General features: G+C 49.5%; 1 protein-coding gene across 5 annotated transcripts in view; it reads right to left on the reverse strand.

The window, feature by feature from the left end:
• HVCN1 (hydrogen voltage gated channel 1) overlaps positions 1 to 22,483 on the reverse strand; it is a 39,890-nt gene extending 17,407 nt beyond the window's left edge. Inside the window, exons 1-3 of one of the 5 annotated variants that reach the window (XM_063614522.1) lie at positions 22,126 to 22,181; positions 21,664 to 21,747; positions 16,342 to 16,381 (exon numbers count right to left, since the gene is read on the reverse strand). In XM_063614522.1, coding sequence (XP_063470592.1) covers positions 16,342 to 16,362 — 21 coding nt within the window. In that variant the 5' untranslated portion in view covers positions 16,363 to 16,381; positions 21,664 to 21,747; positions 22,126 to 22,181. Of the gene's footprint in view, positions 1 to 2,894; positions 2,978 to 16,341; positions 16,382 to 21,663; positions 21,748 to 22,125; positions 22,186 to 22,373 lie in introns of those variants that run through there. The other 4 variants (XM_055235790.2, XM_055235793.2, XM_055235792.2 and 1 more) reach the window with 4 other exon arrangements.
• Positions 22,484 to 22,775: the final 292 nt, after the last annotated feature.

Here is a 22,775-nt window from a genome sequence, read left to right on the forward strand (position 1 = left end):
ATCGAGACCATCCTGGCTAACAGGGTGAAACCCCATCTCTACTTAAAAAAAATACAAAAAAATTAGCCAGGCATAGTGGCCGGCGCCTGTAGTCCCAGCTACTCAGGAGGCTGAGGCAGGAGAATGGCGTGAACCCAGGAGACGGAGGTTGCAGTGAGCCCAGATAGTGCCACTGCACTCCAGCCTGGGCGACAGAGTGAGACTCTGCCTAAAAAAAAAAAAGAAAAGATCAATGAACTTAAAGACAAGGCAACAGAAAACATCAACTGGAAACACAGGGAGAAAAAAAAGCTGAAAGGAAAAATAAACAGAGCCCCAGGGACCATATCTACTAGTTTAACATATGTGTACCTGTGTGCATGGCCCTCCAGGAACTGGCATCTCTCCTTCCCCACCGCCTCCTCACCACACTCCAGCCACCCGTCTGTCCCTCTGATGCTCCACACTGAGCCATCATGCAGGCTTTCCCTCAACCTGGAATACTCTTCTCCCCACTCCGAGCTTCGCTTACTCTTACTTATGCTTGAAATGTCAGCTAAAATGTCGGTTCCTCAAAGAGGCCCTTCCTCACCCCTAAAATCTAAATCAGTTCCCCTCCCATTCATAACCTCTCCTCCCACTTTTCCTTCAAGAACCCTTATCCTAGTTTCTAACTAGAAACTGTTTTGTGCAGCCACATATTTTTCTCCCTCCTCACTAGCATTTACCCTGCATGAAGGTAGGGTCTGTGTCCCCTGAGTCTTGTGTGACACCTGACCTTGAGCAGAAGCCCATCATGCACCTGTTGGCTGGGGGCACTGGTACCTCATCTCCCATGCTGGGCTCATCTCGGCCGGACCAAACATCTCTGGACTCCCAGGGCTGGCGAGGGCCAGGATATACTGAAGCTCTCCAGGCAACCACTGGCCATAATTCCTTTCTTTTTGAGACAAAGTCTTGTTCTTATTCCCCAGGCTGGAGTGCAGTGGAGCTCAGCTCACTGCAACCTCCACCTCCTGGGTTCAAGTGATTCTCCTGCCTCAGCCTCCCGAGTAACTTGGATTACAGGCGCTGTCAACATGCCTGGCTAATTTTTGTAATTTTAGTAGAGACAGGGTTTCACCATGTTGGCCAAGCTGGTCTCGAACTCCTGACCTCAGGTGATCCGCCCGCCTCTGCCTCCCAAAGTGCTGGGATTACAGGCGTGAGCCACTGTACCTGGCCATAATTCCCTTTTTTGCGACAAGGTCTCGCTCTGTCACCCAGGCTGTGCTGTAGTGTGCAATCACGGTTCACTGCAGCCTTGACCTCCAGGGATCAAGCAATCCTCCCACAAAAGCCTCCTGAGTAGCTGGAACTACAGGCACATACCATCACACTCGGCTAATTTTTTGTATTTTTTTGTAGAGGCAGGGTTTTGCTATGTTGCCCAGGCTGGTCTCAAACTCCTGGGCTCAAGTGATCCACCCGCCTCAGTCTCCCAAAGTTCTGGGATTACAGGCATGAGCCACCACGCCCAACCCCACACTTTCCTTTGGAAACACCTTACCTGGCAGACAAGAGCAGCCTGTCCTATTTCTCAGTAGTGTGGGAACCTCAAGGTGCTTTGCAAAAACCACATTTATATTTTACAGAAGAGGAAATTTTTCTTTCTGAAAACTTGCAACCGGTGAAGAAGCAACTTTTAGTAATTTGGGATGAAAATATCTAGGGCACTCAGCAGAGCAGAAAACATTTCTGGTTTTCAGTCAAGAGTCTGTCATGCCAGAAGCAGAAAAGTTCCAGAAAAGGGCAAAGATGGGGTTGATCAAGCGAATGTGGTGGGCCTTGACTCAGCAGCTTCATCATGCATCCCAGACTCCCAGCATTCATGGACAGACTGATCCTGCCACCACGCCCGGCTAACTTTTGTAATTTTAGTAGTGTGGCGCAGAGCACCTGCCTCGGTGCCTGGCTCAGAGCAGCCCCCACCTCTGGAAGTGCCAGCTATGATCATCCCTTAGCAACAAAAACTCACCTGGGCGTGGTGGCTCACACCTGCAATCCCAGCACTTTGGGAGGCCAAGATGGGCGGATCACTTCAGATCAAGAGTTTGAGACCAGCCTGACCAACATGGCAAAACCCCATCTCTATTAAAAACAAAAAAAATAGCCAGGCATGGTGGTGGGCGCCTGTAATCCCAGCTACTTGGGAGGCTGAGGCACGAGAATTGCTTGAACCTAGGAGGCAGAGGTTGCAGTGAGCCAAGATCATGCCACCGCACTCCAGCCTGGGCGACAGAGTGAGACCGTCTCAAGAAAACAAAACAAAAAACCCCAAAACTCCTCTCCTCCAGATTCATCACTATCCTTGGATATTTCACTTCTCTGCCCACTGCCTGCCTCTGCATCCCTCAGGCTGTTAAGTTACATGAGCTGATACAGCCGCTTTGTGGCTTAAGTGACACTGAGGTGTGTTTCTGTCACTTATAACCCCAAAAGTCTACAGGTGGAGTTGCTGATGCGGGACAGCCCCACAGCTCCATCTCCCGTGCAAGAATCATTGCTGTCCCCACTGTACCCTGATGCTCCTCTGAGGTCACCTTTCCATATTAAAGCCTGTGACTGTGGCTCCAGCCTGCCTGACTGTCCCACACTCTGACGCTGTTGAATCTGCTCTGCTTGGCAATCTCGCCCCCTGCTTCTCCTATCTCTGGCCGCCCTCCTCAGCCTCCTGCACCATGTCCCTGCCCCACACCAGGAGTCCTGGAGACCTCAGCCCTGACCCTGTCCTCGGGCCGGTGACTCTCTCTTTGGGGGTCTTAGCACACCTTTGTTCTCGGTGCCATTCACATTCAAATCAAAGACTCCAGTCTGATGTTCAATATCCTGCTGAGTCATTGGTTTGCTGTGACCCAACTGACTTGATTTCTTACCTTTCTTTCCCAGTCCACTCCTCCTTCCACATCCCCTACGGCACGCTGACCTGGCTGCCCAGGCCAAGAACAGAAAATCGTCCTCGGCTCCTCCCTCTCCCTCACACCCCATCAGTTTCACTTCCTGAACCTGGCTGGCACTCCATCGTCCCCTCTCCCTCACCAGAGCCTGCCCTGACCCTTCCTCCATCTGCCTGCGGCCAGGTCCTCCTTCTCCAATGCCAACCTGACTGTGTCCCTGCTGTGCAGCAACCCCCATGCCCACAACTGCCTTGGGGATCAAGTCCCAGCTGTCTTGGCTTCCCCAGGCCCTGGTCTCCCTGCCGGCCTTATTCCTTCCTAGCACCCTGCCTCTGCCACCCTCCAGCCACCTGGAACTTGCAGTTCTAGAGAGGACCACGCTCTTTTGCTTCTAGGACTCTGCAGGGCCTGTCCCCATCCCATCTATCTTCCAGGTCTTACACCTAGATTTTACCTTCCCTGAGAGGCCTTCCTTAATTCTCCCTCACCCCAGTTGGGGTGTACGTCATGCCATCTTAACAACCACTGGGACACTGTCCCCACCACACTGGGCTGCGAATGCTGGGAGGGCAGAGACTCTTCCTCAGTCACAGGGAAGAGGCTCAAGAAATGGTTAAGAGGCTGGGTGCAGTGGCTCACACCTGTAATCCTAGCACTTAGGGAGGCCGAGACGGGCAGATCACTTGATGTCAGGAGCTCGAGACCAGCCTGACCAACAGGGTGAAACCCCATCTCTACTAAAAGTACAAAAATTAGCCGGGCGTGGTGGCACATGCCTGTAATCCCAGCTACCTGGGAGGCTGAGGCTGCAGTGAGCCAAGATTGCGCCCCTGCACTCCAGCCTGGGTGACAGAGCGAGACTCCATCTCAAAAAAAAAAAAAAAAAAAAAAAAAGAAAAAAAGAAACAGTTAATAAATGAATGAATTAACAAAATCTTAGGCACTGCTCCTTCAAGGTAAACATATTGCTGACCTCTTTTACAGGTATTAGACCAGAAAAACTACCACCTGGGAGAGAAGGGGAAAGTGAAAAAGACAGACCTAGAAGCGAAGGAGAGAAAAGCATTTTGTGGACGCCTATTTTTACAGGCTCAGAATCCGCCATCTGTGGGAGGGGGAAAGTCCCTAGTTCATTGTTATCCAACAATCGGAGAAAAAGGTACTTTTGAAGAAAGTCAGCCAACTCCCAACTCCCATGGCCTGATGTCCCTTCAGTATCCATTTCCCTGTTCCCTCCCAGAGCTATTTTGGGGGACTTGATTTACATATTAACTACCACCCTCACCCCAAAACTCTAAGACACAATGGCAGCAACATGTATTACTATGGTTGCTTATTTTATCACACCTCATATCATCTCAGCATGCTGCTAACTTCCTTCCATGCACTATTTCATTTCAACTCCTAACAACCCTGAGGTTGAGGCCATCCTTTAGGGTCCTGGTGAGGGGGGGCCTTGTCCAAGGTCACACACTGTGGGGAACTGGAAAAGCAGGATCTGCCCCTGGGCTCCATGACTTGGAGACTGTGTTCTAGAAAACACAGCTGACAGAAAGCCAGGCAGCCAGTGACTGGAGAGCCACCTGCTCAGAGGGTAGAGTAGGTGGAATTGTGCACACCCCCCTAACAATTCCTGTTCCCCTGGACCCTTAGAATGTGACCTTATTTGGAATGTAGGTCTTTGCAGATGTAACTGAAGATGTTAAGATGAAATCATACTGGATTTAGGGTGGGCCCTAAATCCGGTTACTGGTGTCCTTATAAAAAGAGAAAAGGGGCCAGGCACGGTAGCTCACGCCTATAATCCTAGCACTTTGGGAGGCTGAAGTGGATGGATCACTTGAGGTCAAGAGTTCAAGACCAGCGTGGCCAATATGGCGAAACCCCGTCTCTACTAAAAATACAAAAATTGGCCAGGCACAGTGGCTCATGCCTGTAATCCCAGCACTTTGAGAGGCCAGGGTGGACAGATCGCCTGAGGTCAGGAGTTCGAGACCAGCCTGCCCAACACAGTGAAGACCTGTCTCTACTAAAAATACAAAAATTAGTGGGGCATGGTGGTGGGTGCCTGTAATCCTAGCTACTCAGGAGGCTAAAGCAAGAGAATCGCTTGAACTCGAGAGGCTGCAGTGAGCCGAGATCACGCCACTGCACTCCAGCCTAGGCAACAGAGCAAGACTCCATCTCAAAAAATATAAATAAATAAATAAATAAATAAATAAAATAATTAGCCAGACATGGTGGCAGGCGCCTGTAATCCTAGCTACTGAGGAGGTTGCAGTGAGCCGAGATCATGCCATTGCACTCCAGCCTAGGAGACTGAGACTCGGTCTCAAAAAAAAAAAAAAAAAAAGGACACACAGAGGGTAAGGTCACGTGAAGGTCACAGAGGTCAGAATGATATGTCCACAAGCCAAAGACTGCCAGCAATGCCAGAGGCTGGGACGGAGGCCTGGGACAGATCTCCCCATCCCAAAGCCTCCAGGAGCCAGTCCTGCCAACACCTTGATTTTGGGCTTCTGGTTTCTGGAACTGGTGAGAATGAGTTCCTGTTGTTGAAGCCCCCCAGTCTGTAGTAATTTGTTACAGCAGCCACAGGAAACCAGGACAGAGGGTGTGTGCCCGAGTTAGCCAGGATGGTCTGTAGGCCAGGTACTGTCTTTCCCTTTATCTTTCTGGGCCACACATTTCTCCTGGACTCCAAGGAGAAAGCCGACTTCTTCAGGGCCCAAAACCACCTGGAGAAAGCCCGATTCTGCAGCCAACAACAGTGACAGCGGCTCCTTTTTCTCAGAGCCCACTGGTCACACCACCTGCTGTCGCTTGATACTTTTAATGCTCCTAGGTAGGCAGGGAGGGTAGGTGAAGTCTCTCCATTTTGCAGAAGGGGAAACTGAGGCCTGGGGAGGAGAGACTGCTTGCCTGAAGTCACACCGTGCCACACATTGTGGCAGGGTGACAGAGGCAGAGGGAAGTGGGCACTCCTGTATGCCAGCTGTTGGGCATATGTAAATGGGCGTACTCTTCCTAGGAGGGTAACAGGGCAGTTCATCTTTTGAAAAAATATTTGAGTCTCTCTGATGTGCCAGGCTTGGGGACAAAGGAGGGGATTGGCCCTAAACCAATTTATATCAAAATTTTATTTCCTTTTTATTGAGATGGGATCTCATTTTGTTGTTCAGGCTGGAGTGCAGCCTCAAACTCCTGGGCTCAAGCAATCCTCCTGCCTCAGCCTCCCAAGTAGCTACGACTACAGGTGCGTGCCACCATGGCTACCTTGGTTTCTATCAACATTTAAAAGTCCTTATCGCTTGACTTTACAAGAGACTCCCATGTGCACACGGGTGCTTGCTCCAGTCCTGCTTCAATAGCCCAAAACTGGAAACCACCTCAAAGTCTGTTGCCCAGGACACCATGGAAGACCCACACCACAGAGAACCACACCACTGTGTGGCAGGCCTGTAGACCTCATGCACCCACAGGGAAAGGGGTCTGCAATCTATAATTATGGGAAAACTGACAAAATCAACCCCAACTCCCAGGAGGAGAGAGAGACTAGGTTGGTGGGTGAAGCTCTGCATTTTTTTCTAATAAGTTTGGCTGATACCAAACATACTAGGTATGATTTGGTTTGGCTGTGTTCCCACCCAAATCTCAACTTGAATTATATCTCCCAGAATTCCCATGTGTTGTGGGAGGCACCCAGGGGGAGGTAATTGAATCATGGGGGCCAATCTTTCCCATGTGATTCTCATGATAGTGAACAAGTCTCACAAGATCTGATGGGTTTATCAGGGGTTTCTGTTTTTGCTTCTAATTTTCTCTTGCTGCCACCACATAAGAAGTGCCTTTCACCTCCCGCCATGATTCTGAGGCCTCCCCAGCCATGAGGAACTGTAAGTCCAATTAAACCTCTTTTTCTCCCCAGTCTCAGGTGTGTCTTTATCCGCAGTGTGAAAACTAATACAGTAAATTGGTACCAGTAGAGTGGGACATTGCTGAAAAGATACCTGAAAATGTGGAACCAACTTTGGAACTGGGTAGCAGGCAGAGGCTGGAATAGTTTGGAGGGCTCAGAAGAAGACAGAAAGGTGTGGGAAAGTGTAGAACTTCAAGAGACTTGTTGAATGACTTTGCCCAAAATGCTGATAGTGATCTGGACAATAAGGTCCAGGCTGAGGTGGTCTCAGATGCAGATGAGGAACTTTTTGGCAACTGGAGTAAAGGTGACTTTTGGCATGTTTTAGCAAAGAGCTGGCAGCATTTTGCCCCTGCCATAGAGTTGTGGAGCTTTGAACTTGAGAAAGATGATTTAGGATATCTGGCAGAAGAAATTTCTAAGCAACAAAGCATTCAACGCCTGCTGTTAAAGGCATTCAGTTGTATAAGGGAAGCAAAGCATAAAAGTTTGGAAAATTTGCAGCCTGATGATGTGATAGAAAAGAAAAACCCATTTTCTAGGGAGAAATTCAAGCCAGCTACAGAAATTTCCATAAATAGCAAGGAGCCTAATGTTAATCCCCAAGACCTTGGGAAAATGTCTCCAGGCCATGTCAGAGACCTTCACAGCAGTCCCTCCCATCACAGGCCTGGAAGCCCAGGAGGAAAAAGTGGTCTTATGGGCCTAGGGACTTGGTGCCCTGTGTCCAGCTGCTCCAGCTGTGGCTGAAATGGGCCAACATACAGCTCAGGCTCTGGCTTGAGAGGGTGGAAGCCCCAAGCTTTGGCAGCTTCCATGTGGTGTTGAGCCTGCAGGTGCACAGAAGTCAAGAATTGAGGTTTGGGAACTTCCGCCTAGATTTCAGATGTTTGGAAATGCCTGGATGCCCAGGCAAAAGTTTGCTGCAGGGGCAGGGCCCTCATGGAGAGCCTCTGCTAGGGCAGTGCAGAAGGGAAATGTGGGGTGGGAGTACCCACACTGAGTCCCTTCTGGGGCATCACCTAGTAGAGCTGTGAGAAGAGGGCCACAGTCCTCCAGACCCCAGAATGGTAGATCCACCGATAGCTTGCACCATATACCTGGAAAAGCCGCAGACACTTAATGTCAGCTCATGAAAACAGCCAGGAGGTGGGTTATACCCTGCAAAGCCACAGGGGCGGGGCTGCCCAAGACTATGGGAGCCTACCTCTTGTATCAGCCTGACCTGGATGTGAGACATGGAGTCAAAGGAGATCATTTTGAAGCCTTAGAATTTGACTGCTCCACTGGATTTCAGACTTGCATGGACCATGTAACTGTTTTGTTTTGGCCAATTTCTCCCATTAGGAACAGCTGTATTTACTCAATACCTGTACCCCCACTGCATCTAGGAAGTAACTAGCTTGTTTTGATTTTTACAGGCTCTTAGGCAAAAGGGACTTGGTTTGTCTCAGATGAGACTTTGGACTGTGGACTTTTGGGCTAACAATGAAATAAGACTTTGGGGGACTGTTGGGAAGGCATGATTAGTTTTAAAATGAGGATATGAGATTTGAAGGGGTCGGGGCAGAATGATGTAGTTTGGCTGTGTCCCCACCCAAATCTCAACTTGAATTGTATCTTCCAGAATTCCCATGTGTTGTGGGAAGGACCCAGGGGGAGGTAATTGAATCATGGGGGCCAATCTTTCCCATGCTATTCTCGTGATAGCAAATAAGTCTCACAAGATCTGATGGGTTTATCGGGGTTTCTGCTTTTGCTTCTCTCTCATCATCTCTTGCCGCCACCATGTAAGTGCCTTTCGTCTCCTGCCATGATTCTGAGGCCTCGCCAGCCATGTGGAACTATAAGTCCAATTAAACCTCTTTTTCTTCCCAGTCTCAGGTATGTCTTTATCAGCAGCATGAAAACAAAGTTTATCCCTAAGAAATTGCCATTTTTGGAGTGAGATCCAGCCTGCAGGGAGTTAAGTGGTGAATGAAGTATTTAGTGGAGGTGGGAAGAGAAGGAACCAATATACTCATAACTGGAATCCCTGAATAAGGAAATGAGATTGATAGACTAGAACAAAGATATAATTCAAGAAAACTTCTCTGATATAAAAGGACTTAAAAATGCCATCTTTGTAGATAAAAACTAGAAGAAATTGATAATTTCATATAATTCAACCTAATATATACCTGTTTGCTGTTTTAATTTATTATGCTATACATATGTTCATGTAGAGTTGTTAAAAAACAAACATAAAGCTGGGTGTGGTGGCTCACACCTGTAATCCCAGCACTTTGGGAGGCCAAGGCTGGCGGATCACCTGAGGTTAGGAGTTTAAGACCAGCCTGGCCAACGTGGGGAAACCCCGTCTCTACTAAAAATACAAAAATTAGCCAGGTGTGGTGGCGTGTGCCTGTAGTCCCAGCTACTTAGGAGGCTGAGGCAGGGGAATCACTTGAACCTGGGAGGCGGAGGTTGCAGTGAGCTGAGATCGTGCCACTGCACTCCGGCCTGGGCGACAGGGCAAGACTCCATCTCAAAAGAGACAGAAAACCAAAAAAAAAAAATAATAAGTAAGTGATAAAGCCAGCACAGGAACTCAAGTCCACCAGCTTTGTTCTTTTCTCTGCCAATACGGAGAAAAAAATGGCAGAAAAGTAGATTTTTTTTCAGCAACAAAAATGATATTTTAGAGATGGGACTGGGAGTGGTGGCTCATGCCTGTAATCCCAGCACTTTAAGAGGCTAAGGCGGGTGGATTGCTTGAGCCCCCGGAGTTCAAGACCAGCCTGGCCAACATGGTGAAACTCTATCTCTACTAAAAATACAAAAGTTAGCTGGGGGTGGTGGTGGTGCATGCCTATAATCCCAGCTACTTGGGAGGCTGAGGCATGAGAATCGCTTGAACCTGGGAGGCGGAGGTTTCAGTGAGCGGAGATAATGCCATTGCACTCCAGCCAGGACAACAGAACAAGATTCTGTCTCAATAATAATAATAATAAAATAAATAAGAGATGGGATCAAGGTTCTGAGATGCAGTCTTACCTCCCTTAGCAGAGGAGCAAACTGAGGCCTGCAACATGGTAACCACCACCTGTCAAGTGGACAGTCCACAGACTTGCAGCCAGGTGTGCTGCTTCCTGGTCCAGGGTCTTAACGACACTCAGGCAGGGCCAGAGCAGCTGTCCCCAGTCCTAGCTTCACTCACCCTCCCCTATAGCCCTATCCAGCACTAAGCCTGGTGCATTTCAGCAACTAAATGACTCCTGATCTGCCACCTACTTCCCCCACCCTCTGCCACTGCCCTGGCCAACCCCCTGCCTCACTTGGAGGCTGTCGCAGCTCCTTTCTGCTCTCTCCTTCCCTGCTGCATTCTCCATCAGCTGCAGGAGAGCATCCCTCCAAGCTTGACTACATCACTCCCTGTGCAGAAAAGGGCCAGCCCAGCGGTCCCAAGGCTGCCTTCCTCAGACAGGCCTGCCTGGCCTCCACTGGCATCTGGGAACTTGGACTTCTGGAAAATCCCCACCATTCCCTGATAAGAGCGGCTCACTGTGCCTAGACGGCTTGTGGAAACAGCATGGTTTATGCTGAACTCCTGCTTTCCTTTGGAGAGTCTGGAACTTTTCTAAGTGCCAGGCAGAGGGTACCTCTGTGCCCAGCTCCAGTGAAAACTCTGGGCACTGGGTCTCTAAGGAACTGCTCTGCTTGCAAACACTTCACATATCTTGTCACAACTCCCTGCTGGAGGAATTAAGTGTGACCCCAAGGACCTCTGCCCCCAACCCAGGAGAAGGCTCTGGAAGCTTGCACCAGGTTTCTTCTGAACTTCACCCCACGTGCCTTTTCCCTTTACTGATTTTAATTTCAATCCTTTTGCGGCAATTAATCTGAGCCAGGAGCATGTCTGCATGCGAGTCCCACAGGTCCTCCTAGTGAGTCATTGACGCTGGGCACAGGGTCTCGGGGACCCTGACACTCTCCCTTATTTAAAACTTTTGGCTGGGTGCAGTCACTCACACCTGTAATCCCAGCACTTTGGGAGGCTGAGGAGGATCACTGAGTTCAGGAGTTCAAGACCAGCCTGGGCAACAGAGTGAGACTCCATCTCTACAAAAAAATCTAAAAATTAACCAGGTGTGGTGGTGCTTGCCTCTGGTCCCAGTTACTTGGGAGACTGAGAAAGGGGGATCGCTTGAGCCCAGAATGTCAAGGCTGCAGTGGGCTGTGATCGTGTCACTGCACTCCAGCCTGGGTGATACAGCAAGACCTTGTCTCTTAAAAAAAAAAAAAAAAAAAAAAGACACCAATGCCTCCCAGAAGCCCACTCCTGTTTTGCAGGCTCTATCTAGCCTCTATCTGCCCATCTTCTCACCTTCCCTCTCACCTCTCTCCCCACTCTGGCCACATTGTCTCCTTTGAGCCTTTCATACTTGGCTGGTTTCTCCAACCACAGGACCTTTGCACACGTGACTTCTTTTGCATAGAATGTGCAACCCCCTTTCACCCTGTCCTCTATCTTCTTCTTCATCCCAGCTCTCAGGAGCTGGCCAGGCCTTCCCCATCACACTCTCATGTGGCCCAGCTGTTCACAGCATGATGTCTGTGCCTGGCAGACCACAGGCTCCTGTTGAACCTACCTCCTGGATGGTGGAAGGCAGAATGAAACCCCTGAGCAAATCTCTTCTCTGTGGGGAGGCAAGAGGACTCCAGGCAGCAGGCTCAGCTGCCCCAGCACTTCTCCCCTCCTGCCCCAGGGGATCCGTGTTCTGAGGAAGGCCTATTTTTAAAATCAGGGAAGTCTTTAAATAAGTGTAGAAACTTTTCCTTCTCTAGGGTGGGGAGGAAGTCTGAGGTTCATGAAAACAACCACCGTGACAGCTGATCAGCTCTGGCAGGAGGGGCTGCTTACAGGCTGAGGGGTTTAACTGGCGGCCCAGTTTCCCCTAAAGCCATGGTCCCCAACTGTCTCCTTTTTCTATAGGGTTAGGAACCCTCCTGCCTGATAGATGGGCCGGTCAGCCTGGAGATGATGGCAGGGCTGCATACAGACTATATGGGACATATTTACAGGAGTAGGAAGTGTAATCATTCCAACTATCCCCAGAATACCTGCTATTTAATATTTTCTGAGCTCTGTGCAAAGACCTTCATTAACAAACTGTAAGAAGCCCATGAGGTGGGGACTACAATGTCTCTGTTTATGGATGAGGAGACTGAGAACAGAGAGGCCAGTGACTTGCCCCAGGTCACACAGCCAGCGAGAAGCAAGGCTAGGATTCCAACCCAGGCTGCCAAGCCCAGCGCTCCCTCCTCCTGTCGGACCCCTCATGAACATTGCCCAGCCCTGCACCCTCCTCACAGCTGGGGAAGCCCCATGCTGGGAAGGAAGTTTGGAGCAGTGTTTCTCAATAAGAAATCACATTTCATACCCTGCCTCTCAGTACACACTGACTTGTGTACACACATTCTATAACTAGCACTAGAGTTACCATGTGAGACGCTCTTATTTTCCATTTCATTCTATTTCATTTTTTTTTTTGAGACAGGGTCTCACTCTGCCACCTAGGCTGGAGGGCAGTGGCATGATTAGGACTCACTGAAGCCTCAACCTCCTGGGCTCAAGAGATCCTCCCACCTCAGCCCCAGAAGTAGCTGAGACTACAGGCGTGCACAACCATGCCTGGCTAATTTTTTGTATTTTTAGTAGAGATGGGGTTTCTCCATGTTACCCAGGCTTGTCTCAAACTCCTGACCTCAAGTGATCCGCCTGCCTTGGCCTCCCAAAGTGCTGGGATTACAGTTGTGAGCCACTGCACCTAGCCCTGTTTCATTTCTTAAAAGGTCAACTGTAGCCCACTCAATGGATTTCAGGACCCATCAATGGGTTGGGTTTAAAGACACAGTTTTAGGGGGACACGCTCTGCCTATTTCCCTGGGAATGACTGAGAGGGGAGTCTGGTCCAAGTCTGTGACATCAGTCATGTCAACCAGGAGCAGGGGCTGTATTATTTGTTTTACAAAAGTGTAGAAAGAAAAAAGAAAAAGTTACCCAGGTAGAAATGAAGAGCTGCCACCTGTGTGACTAGGTCACCTGAGCCAATGTCTAGTGATGCTTTGGCCATGGAAACCACAGGACACAGAGCTCAGCTATCCCTCTTTCCTCCTTCTGCAGTGGGAGGGGCTGCCTAGGCCAGGCTGCATGTTGGAATCACCTGGCAGCTTTAAGGCACCCCAAAACCTGAGTCCTGGGCTCAGAGCTTCCAATTCAACCCATCTGGGTGTGGTCTGGGTGCTGTGGTGGTGAATGTACAGCCGAGGTGGGTAAGGAACCCCAGCTGCACCAGGGGCCTCTGCATGCCTCATGTGAAAGGAGCCCAGGAGCTGCAAGGATTTCTACACACACCTGGCTCTTAAGTTCCCCAGAGGTGGCTGCTGAGTGCAGTCACCTGCGCTGAGGAACAAGGTCAGCTGAGGGCTGAGAAGCTGGTTCATCCTCATGACAGAGCCAGCAGCTCCCATGTCTTAAATGCAGGCTGGAGCCAGGCACCTGGCTAAGTGTTTTCCACACGCAATCTTGTTTAACCCTCACCTCAACTCTGTGAGGTAGTGTGATCGTTCCCATTTTACAAAGAGGAAAACTGAAGCCCTGGGAGGTGGGAGGGGGCAGAGAGGGGCTCTGAGGAGGGCCGGTGAGCCTATCTCAGCAGAACTGCAAGCCAGGTCTGCACCATGGCTACAAAACCCCACCAGTTTCTCTCCTAACACAGCTGTTTTCCTCTCAGAAACGAGGAGAGCTGACAAGCTCTAAAAGCAATCTCATTAAGACAACTTTTTCCAAAACACAATTAATTCCATAAGGGCAGATCATGAAAAGGAACATGTTCTTCAAACCAGTAAGAGGCTTATTTGCCACAAGTGGTCCTGGCCCTTTCCCCAGCCCCCCAGCAATGTCCTCCTGACAACACCCTCTCAGGCTAGCCTCTGTGTGACGACAAACAGGCTCCAGGCTCCAGGTTCCAGGCCCTGGGAGTTCCCCAAGGTGTGTCCCTGGTTCTGCATTTCAATCCCTACTTCCCTTGCTGTCTCTATGCCCTGGTATGGGCTTCTGACACCGTCCTCCCCCCACCAACTCGTTCCTGCAACCCCCAGCCTCATTTGGAACCCCCAGACTCAAATGCATACCCCCAACTTGACCTGCTGCCATTTACCCTATGAACAGACCTATAGCCTTGATCTATTTATTACTATTGTGAAAAGAGGAACAAAAGAAAGGAAAATAAATTCATAACAATCCCTGCACACCAAACTTATGTATCATGTACCCATCTACCTCTTTCTCTCCCACCTGCCTATATCTTTTACAATTATAATCAAAGACAGTGGGCCAGGTGCGGTGGCTCATGCCTGTAATTCTAGCACTTTGGGAGGCTGAGGCAGGTGGATCATTTGAGGCCAGGAGTTCGAGACCAGCCTGGCCAACATGGAGAAACTCTGTCTCTACTAAAAATACAAAAAAAATGAGCTGGAGATGGTGGCACACGCCTGTAATTCCAGTTACTAGGGTGGCTGAGGCCCAAGAACCATTTGAACCCAGGAGATGGAGGTTGAAGTGAGCCGAGATTGCACCACTGCACTCTAGCCTGGAAGACAGAATCAGGCCCTATTGCAAAAAAACAAAACAAAAAAAGACAGCAGACAATTTTCTATCTTATTTTTTTACCACTATATGCATCAGATTTGCACCTGTTCAGAGGCCAGGAAACTTAACAAGGAGTCAAATGGTCTCATTATTGCATTTTGCATATTTTTTTTAACCATTCTGGATGGTTTTTAATCCAATCCTAAGACCACATTTTCTCACATTTTAACATCTCTGAAATCTGGCTGGGCCTGACAATTGATCGGTTTCAGCCTTGTGTTACTTTTTATCACAGTAAATGGCAGCACATGCTTGTTTCGCTTTTTTTCTTCATAGTACATAAAATAAGGTGCATGCACAGTGTTGTCTCATGTGCTAAGAAACATGGTGCCATAAATTGTACTTTTTCTTTTTTATGGGTTCTTTTCCCATAAGTGAGATGATCAGGCTTGAATATGGTTATTTTCAAGATTCTTGATACACATCGTCAAATTTTGTGTCTAGAACAGTGCATGGATTGACTCAGTCCCCCGTGATATGTACGAGTGAGCTGGTTTCATCATAGTCTAATCAGCATTAAGCATTTCCAAATGTTCTTTTTGGTTTGGCTAATTTAATAGGGAACTACAAATGAAGGAAAAGCATGAACAGTTCCCACTTAACCTTTCTTCCATGCTGACTCTCTTATGAAGGATACCTGGAGCTCCTGGGGCTCCTAACTCTTACAGTTACCAGGGTCATCAATTTGATGAAATACACAATCACCATCATCATCATCACATGGTCATTCTGACCCTCACATTTGCTTCTCAGACTCTGCCCCATTCACCCCTGCTGCTGCCCTGAGCTTCCTGCTCTGCCCTCACCAGCTTGCCCTGGCCAGGCCCCCAGAACCTCAAGATGAACAGCTGATGTGAAAGTCAACACTTCCTTTCTACCTCGCCCCCAATCTTCACAACCAATGCCCCCCAAATCCAACAAACCTGCACCTCAGATATCAAAGACACAGTCTATTTCCTACTCGAGATGGCCAAAAGATACAGGAGGAAAGCATTTCCTCTGGAGTCAGGCCAGGTTGAAATTCCAATTTCTGTTTTTTTTTGGAGATGGAGTTTTGCTCTTGTCACCCAGGATGGAGTGCAATGGCACGATCTTGGCTCACTGCAACCTCTGCCTCCCAAGTTCAAGCGATTCTCCTGCCTCAGCCTCCCCAGTAGCTGGGATTACAGGTGCATGCCACCATGCCTGGCTAATTTTTGTAGAGATAGGGTTTTGCCATGTTGACCAGGCTCATCTTGAACTCCTGACCTCAAGTGACTTGCCCACGTTGGCCTCCCAAAGTGCTGGGATTACAGGCATGAGCCACCATGCCTCGCCTAAAATCCCATTTCTGCCAGTTTCTAGCTGTGTGATCTTGAGAAGTGACTTTACTTCTCTGTGCCCAAGCCCTGTATGGACTCAGTACTTGCCTAACATTCTGAGACCATTGTATTATCAAATCTTCCCGACAGTCCTTCAAGGGCAGGGGTGGTAAATAATCTTTTCACTATTTTCCAGATAAGGAAACTGAGTGCACCATTGCACTCCAGCCTGGGCAACAAGAGTGAAACTCCGTCTCAAAAAAAAAAAAAAAAAAAAGCACATAGTTATTAACATACAGGGCTGGGATTCAAATGGTCTGATGTGGAATATCAGGCTACTTGGAGGTTTTGTGAAGTCCTTTTATAGCTTTTCATCATTGTGATTTTACATATTTCAGTATAGTGGAAACACCTGAATAGGTGGTTCCCCCTCTCCTGTTTGAAACACCAAACAGAATTATCCTCTCAAGGCTGGGATATCCTCTAATGCTGCAAGACCACAGAATCCATTACCTTTTCGTCCCAGGTGGCCATGTCCCTGTTGCCTCTGGATCTGAAAAATAAGAAGACATTTGTCCAGATCTATCATCTTGCTGCCATCTATCTTGGTGTGTGCTCTGTAATCCTTTCTTACAAATTAGTTTTAAGTTAGTTTACTTTTAACTGTGCCTGAAATTAGTGTAAAGTACAAAGTGTATGTAGGAGGGCATACATCCTGGATATACAGCCAAATGAACTGAAACAGGGACTCAAACAAACACTTATTTGTACGTGAAAGTTCATAGCCTTTCACAGCATTATTCTCAAAAGCCAAAAGGTGGAAACGACCCACTTGTCCATCAGTGGATGAATGGACCAACAAAATGGGTCTATCCACACAATGGAATGTTATTCAGCCATAAAAAGAAATGAAGGGGGCCAGGTGTGGTGGCTCACACTTGTAATCCCAGCACTTTGGGAGGCTGAGGTGGGCAGATCACCTGAGGTCAGGAGTTTGAGACCAGCCTGGCCAACATGGTGAAAACCCGTCTCTACTGAAAATACAAAAATTAGCTGGGCGTGGTGGTGGGGATCTGTAATCCCAGCTACTTGGGAGGTGGAGGCAGGAGAATCGCTTGAACCCAGGAGGCAGAGGTTGCAGTGAGCCGAGATCGTGCCACTGCACTCCAGCCTGGGCAACAGAACAAGACTCCATCTAAAAAAAAAAAGAGAAATAAAGTACTGATATATATTACAATGTAGATGAACCTCAAAGATACCATGCTAAGTGAAAAAAGCCAGACATAAAATGTCACATATTGTATGATTCCATTGATATGAAATGTCCAGAACAGGATATGAAATGTCCAGAACAGAACAAGCAGATTGGTGGTTGCCAGGGGCTGGGGGCAGGGAAGAATGGGGAGTGACTGCTTAATGGCTTAGGGGGTTTCCTTTTGGGATGATGAAAATGTTCTGTGCAGCTAACAAGGTATTTTTAAAAAAGCAAAATGATATATTATAATTTTAATACAAAGAAAAACAGTGAAAATGTTCTGATAGAGATGAAAGCTACACACTGTGAAACGTACTAAATGCCACTGAATTATTCACTTTAAAACGGTTACCTTTACATTATGTGAATTTCGCTCCAATTAAAAAAAGACAGACATTACAGTGTTGGGGTTGCTCTGAAAACAGTAAAACCTTCTGAACACCCACCACCAGCTACATCAGTGAATGCACCTCTAAGCAGCAGGAGCTGCTAGTGCTGTTGAGTATTCACATATGGACGTGGAAAGACGCCAGCCACAGAGTAAGCAGAGGAGTCACATTACAGCAGAGTCTACAGGATGACCCCATCTAAGTCAAAAGAAATACAGATGCTTTTTTTTTGGTCCATAAGGATCACTCTTCGCAGTGGTTATCTTTGGAAGAAACGGGAGTGATCTGGGTATGAGGCTTTCCTTCTCTGCTTCTGGGAGGTGTGAACTTTTACAATGAGTAGGTGTTACTTTAAAATATTATTTTTAACATAGGTGATCTATGCATGTAGTAAAAAATTTAAATTATACAAAAAGATATTCTATGACAAGTCAGTCTCCCCTCTACCCATTATCCTTCCCAGAAGTGATCGCTCTGACCAGTTTCCTACGTCGCCTTCTAGAGTATTCTATGCCCTCACAAGCACATGAGTAGATACTCTCCCCCCACCTTCTATTTTTTTTTTTTGTAAACAAATGTGAACCCACATACTGCTCTGAACCTTATTTCCCTTTAGGGTGTGGTAGGCAAAATAATGCTCCCCCTCAAAGTTGCACATGCCCTAATCCTTGAACTTGTATATTACTTTACATAGCAAAAAGGATTTTGCAGACATGATTAAGTTGCAGCTCTCAAGATGGAGGGAATGATTCTGGATTATCCTAGTGAACCCGATGTCATCAGAGGGGTCTTTGATAAGTGGAGGCAGGAGAAAGAAGAGATTGTGAGGACAGAAGCAGAGGCTGGAGTCAGAAAGATCTGAAGATTCAGTGCTTTAAAGATGGAGGATGGGGCCTCAATCCAAGGCATGTGGGCCCGTCTAGAAGTTGGGAAGGCAAGCAAACAGATTCTCCCCCAGAGCCTGCAGCAGCAACACAGCCCTGCCCATACCTTGACTCGAGCCCACTGAGACCGATTGTGGACTTTTGACTTCCAGAACTGTAGCATAATAAATGTGTGTTATCTTGAGCTACCAAGCTTGTGGCCATTCGTTACAGCAGCCACAGAAGACTAACACAGTATCTCAGAGGTGGTTCTATGCCAGTGTGTCCTGTATGAATAGGAATGTGTTTAATCCTACTAGTGATGGACACTTATGATTGTTTCCAATCTCCTCCCACCCCAGTGCTTCAATAAATGACACTGCACACCCTTTTTTTTTTGTTTTGTTTTGTTTTTTGGAGGTGGGGTCTCACTCTGTCACCCTGGCTAGAATGCAGTGGTGCAATCAGAGCTCACTGCAGCCTCAAGATCCTGGACTCAAGGGATCCTCCCACCTCAGCCTCCTGAGTAGCTGGGACTATAGGCACACACTACCAAGTCCAGCTAATTTTTGTAGAAAGGGGGGTCTCACTATGTTATCCAGGCTGGTCTCAAACTCCTGAGTTCAAGTGATCCTCCTGCCTCAGCCTCCCATAGTGTTGGGATTATAGGCATGAGCCATTGCACCTGATCCCTCTATGTAACTTCTATAATTTTTTTTTTCCCCTGAGACAGAGTCTTGTTCTGTTGCCTAGGCTGGAATGCAGTGGTATGATCTCGGCTCACTGCAACCTCTGTCTCCCAGGTTCAAGTGATTCTCCTGCTTCAGCCTCCTGAGTAGCTGGGATTATAGGTGCCCACCACCACGCCCAGCTAAAATTTTTTTTTGTATTTTTAGTAGAGACGGGGTTTTGCCATGTTAGCCAGGCTGGTCTCGAACTCCTGACTTCAAGTGATCCATTGCCTCAGCCTCCTAAAGTGCTGGAATTACAGGCATGAGCCACCGTGCCTGGCCTAATTCTAAAAAATTATTTTGTAATAAACTTTCAAGAAAACTTTAAAAAGGTTCTTTCTCTCCCCACAGTTACATGCTGAGGGTGCAAGGGACTCTTAGACTTTCTCACTGGTTGACTGGCAGAGCAGCTTCTGGACCCAGCAGAGTTCAGCTTTGCATGTCCCTATACCAGCCCCCTGGGATTCTCAACCTGCTCTCACGAGAGAGGCTCAAGGGGAACTATCACCACAAGATGAGGTGAAGGGAAAAATTACGGTGCCCTAGAGATTTCCTTCCTTTGCAAGACAGGAACTAGAACTAGCACACATGCAGAGAAACACTCAGCTTCAGCAATTCAAGCAACAGCAAATTAAAAACTACCATGCCCTTCTCCATTAAACTAGCCGAAACAAATAAAAAGGATAAAACCCAATGCTTGCAGAGCTGCAGAGAAATGTGCACACATTCCTGGGGATGATTTTTCTAAATAGCTACCTGGTCACAAGAGGTAAGTGCCTCCAAAATGATCCCACCCTTGACTTGCACACCTTGGTTAGGAAAGTGTATCTCCAAGAAGCCATTTGATAGCCAAAAACATGCACAATATGGACAATGATATTTATAGCTAAATTGAGTAGTGCGGCTAACACCTGGAAGTGGCCCTCAACCCTCAAGCCCTACTTTAGGGAAAAGCTGAGGAAGACAGTGGGCTCTTGGGAGGGATAATTCTGAAGTCTATGTATAAACGGGAGAAAAAATGCTGTCAGGCAGTGAGAAGAAAAATGGGCTGATGGTTGACACATTGCCTGCAACTGTACAAAAGTATCTGAGCCTTTCCTAGGTGCCAGGCACTGATTTCCCAGGTTCTGGGAAATCCAAGGTGAAGAGGCAAGGGCAAGATCAGGATCCTGGTAGACTGACATGTTACCTGGGGAGACAAACAAGAAAGCAAGGAAATATACAAGACAGACCACACCCCCAGCTAAGCACTGGGAAGCCAGCTAGCCAGCCAGAGTAAGGGGCCAGGGAGCAGGCGGGGTCTCCTTAGGTGGGGTGGTCAGGGACAACCCGACATTTATGGTGTCCCCTGAATTACAAGGGAGTATGTCACAGATTGCAGAGAAGAGCATTCCCGGGAAAAGGAAGAACACGTGCGCTGTGCACAGCCCCGAGAGAGCGGAGAACTTAGGAGGCGGTGGCTGGGGACAGCAGTGGAGAGGACAGTGGCTGGAGAAAAGAATCGAGAATAATCACACAGGGCCTGATCATGGAGAGGGCTTGGTAGGCGATGCTGGGGATTTGGATGGGAGTGAGGGGTCAAGCGTGATGAGGTGGCAAGAGATGCTGGGGGCCTGGACTCAGGGTGGAAGTAGGGGGTGGAGTGGCCAGATTCAGGATATGCTTTGGATTAGAACTTGTCGCTAGCCTAGACTGCGGGGAAGGGACGAGGAGGGGGGTGGTGGATGACAGCTCCCAGGGCCCAAGCCCCAGTGACTAGAAAAGGATCAAGTCTGGGGACAAGAACACTCTGGCTTTCTCCTTCTTGCTAAACCAGTGTCGGGGAGGGCAGGAGCCACAGAGCAGCTCTGAACCTTGTGCAAGCCTCAGCCCAGAGATTTTCAAAACCCTGCCCTTATCAGCCTTTCCCTCTGAGGAGTCAGAGCCAGAGAAGTTGCCGCCCCCTTGCCTTGGTCTTACTCAAGCAGCTCCTAGTTGCTAGTGGGGCTGTCCGGAAATCCTTCAGATCTCAGATAGCCCTGAACAACCTGAAGTTAAAGGTGCCCAGGACAGAGAAGTACTCTCAGAGGGGCGGGACAGAGGGTGGAGGAGGCCCTGGAACCATGAACTTTTGGTAGTAACCTGGTGCCAGGGGCTAAGCCTGTACACCAAGCATCTTATGTCATCTTCTCAGCAATCCTGCGAGGTAGGTACATGCTTAACCTCATGGGACAGATGCGGAAACTGAGGCACAGACAGGCCAAGTCACGTAGCTGAGCCTGCAAGATCCCCCACACCCAGCACTGGTAAAAGTGGTGGGGACAATGTTCCTGGAGGGAGTTCCAGTGAGGAACTGCTCTCCCCTCTCTGTCTTGGCGTTTACCCTGGCCCCAATCTTGTTCCTCAGCATCTCTGTCTCCAACAGGTGGGTGCTTTTAAAGTGTTTCTAGGGAAGGGTTTGCTGCCCCGGGGCTCCTCCGTCAGGGATGGCTGGGCCTGCTCATTGCAGCCTTCTCCCGGGACACCCAGCACTGCCTCTGCCCCTACTTCTCTCTCACAATCTCTCGGGAGGGCAGCGGGGCAGGGACGATGCATCCGAGGACTTAGGGGACACAGACCTGGTTGTGAGTTCTGGCTCTGCCTCCTTTGGCTTTGTGACCCAAGGCAAGGGGCTTGGCCTCTCTGCGTCTTGGTTTCTTCACCTGTTAAGAGGGAGACGACGATGGTCACCTGCGGCTGCTGCGCGGAGTGTGAATAACTGAAGACACCTGGCCCAGGGCGGCGCGCACCACCAACTTTCTGGGATTGGGGGGTCACTAGGGCCGGCATCTCCCGCGTCTTCCTCCCATGGACTCCAGTCCCTGCCGAGGGGAAGCACTGCCCGCCCGCGCCGCCCGCGCTGGGACACGCCAGAGCCGAGGGCAACCGAGGGCTGGGGTCCTGCTGGGGCTCCGCGGCGAGGCCTGGACAGCGGAGATGCGGGGGGGTCCCCTCTTCTCGGAAGGATCGAGCACTGGGGGTCTTGTAGAAAGGGCTGCACGCCAAACGGGGTACGCCCCCCGCCCGGCCCGAGCACTTACCCGGAGCCCCACCCGCCCGCGGTCACCGCTGCGACTGGGAGCCTCAGAGCAGGTCTGGCCCGGCCTGTCCCGTCCCGCCCCGCCCCGCCCCGCCCCGTACCAGGCCCCGCCCCCCGCCCGGGCCGCCCCCGCCCCCGTCCCCGCCCCCACAGCCCGCAGACCCCCAACGGTCGGCGGGCTTCTAGGCCTCGGCCTGGGTCTCAGTCCCCTTGTCCCTGCCTGTGGTCAGTCCACCCGTTCGTCCCTACCTCCCTCATCCCGGCTGCCTCCCAACCCGCAGGCTGGGCCTGTCCTGGGCCTCCCGCAGTTACAAAGGTCCCGTCCGTGGGACTGAATCGCGGATCACGAGAATCCTGCCCCGAGCCAGCCTAAGGGAAGGGTGGGCGGGGGAACCACTTCCTTCCTCCGCCGGCTGGAGCGGGGCGAATCCACCCCGCCAACCCCTTTCGGGGAGCTTCTGCTCCATCCCACCGTCTCTGGGCCACCCCTGCCTCTGGGTCTCCTGATTCCTTGGCCTCGTGCCCTGCACAGTTTCTGCCATGCAGGGGTGGAGGGTGGGCAGCACGCTCTAACGAATGAGCAACCTCTCAGCCCTCAGGACTTCCCTTGGTCGAGGGCGCTGAGGCTGCTCATGGGATGGTACTGGCAAG

This window comes from Symphalangus syndactylus, chromosome 13, assembly GCF_028878055.3.
Source record: "Symphalangus syndactylus isolate Jambi chromosome 13, NHGRI_mSymSyn1-v2.1_pri, whole genome shotgun sequence".
In the NCBI taxonomy this organism is placed as follows: domain Eukaryota; kingdom Metazoa; phylum Chordata; class Mammalia; order Primates; family Hylobatidae; genus Symphalangus; species Symphalangus syndactylus.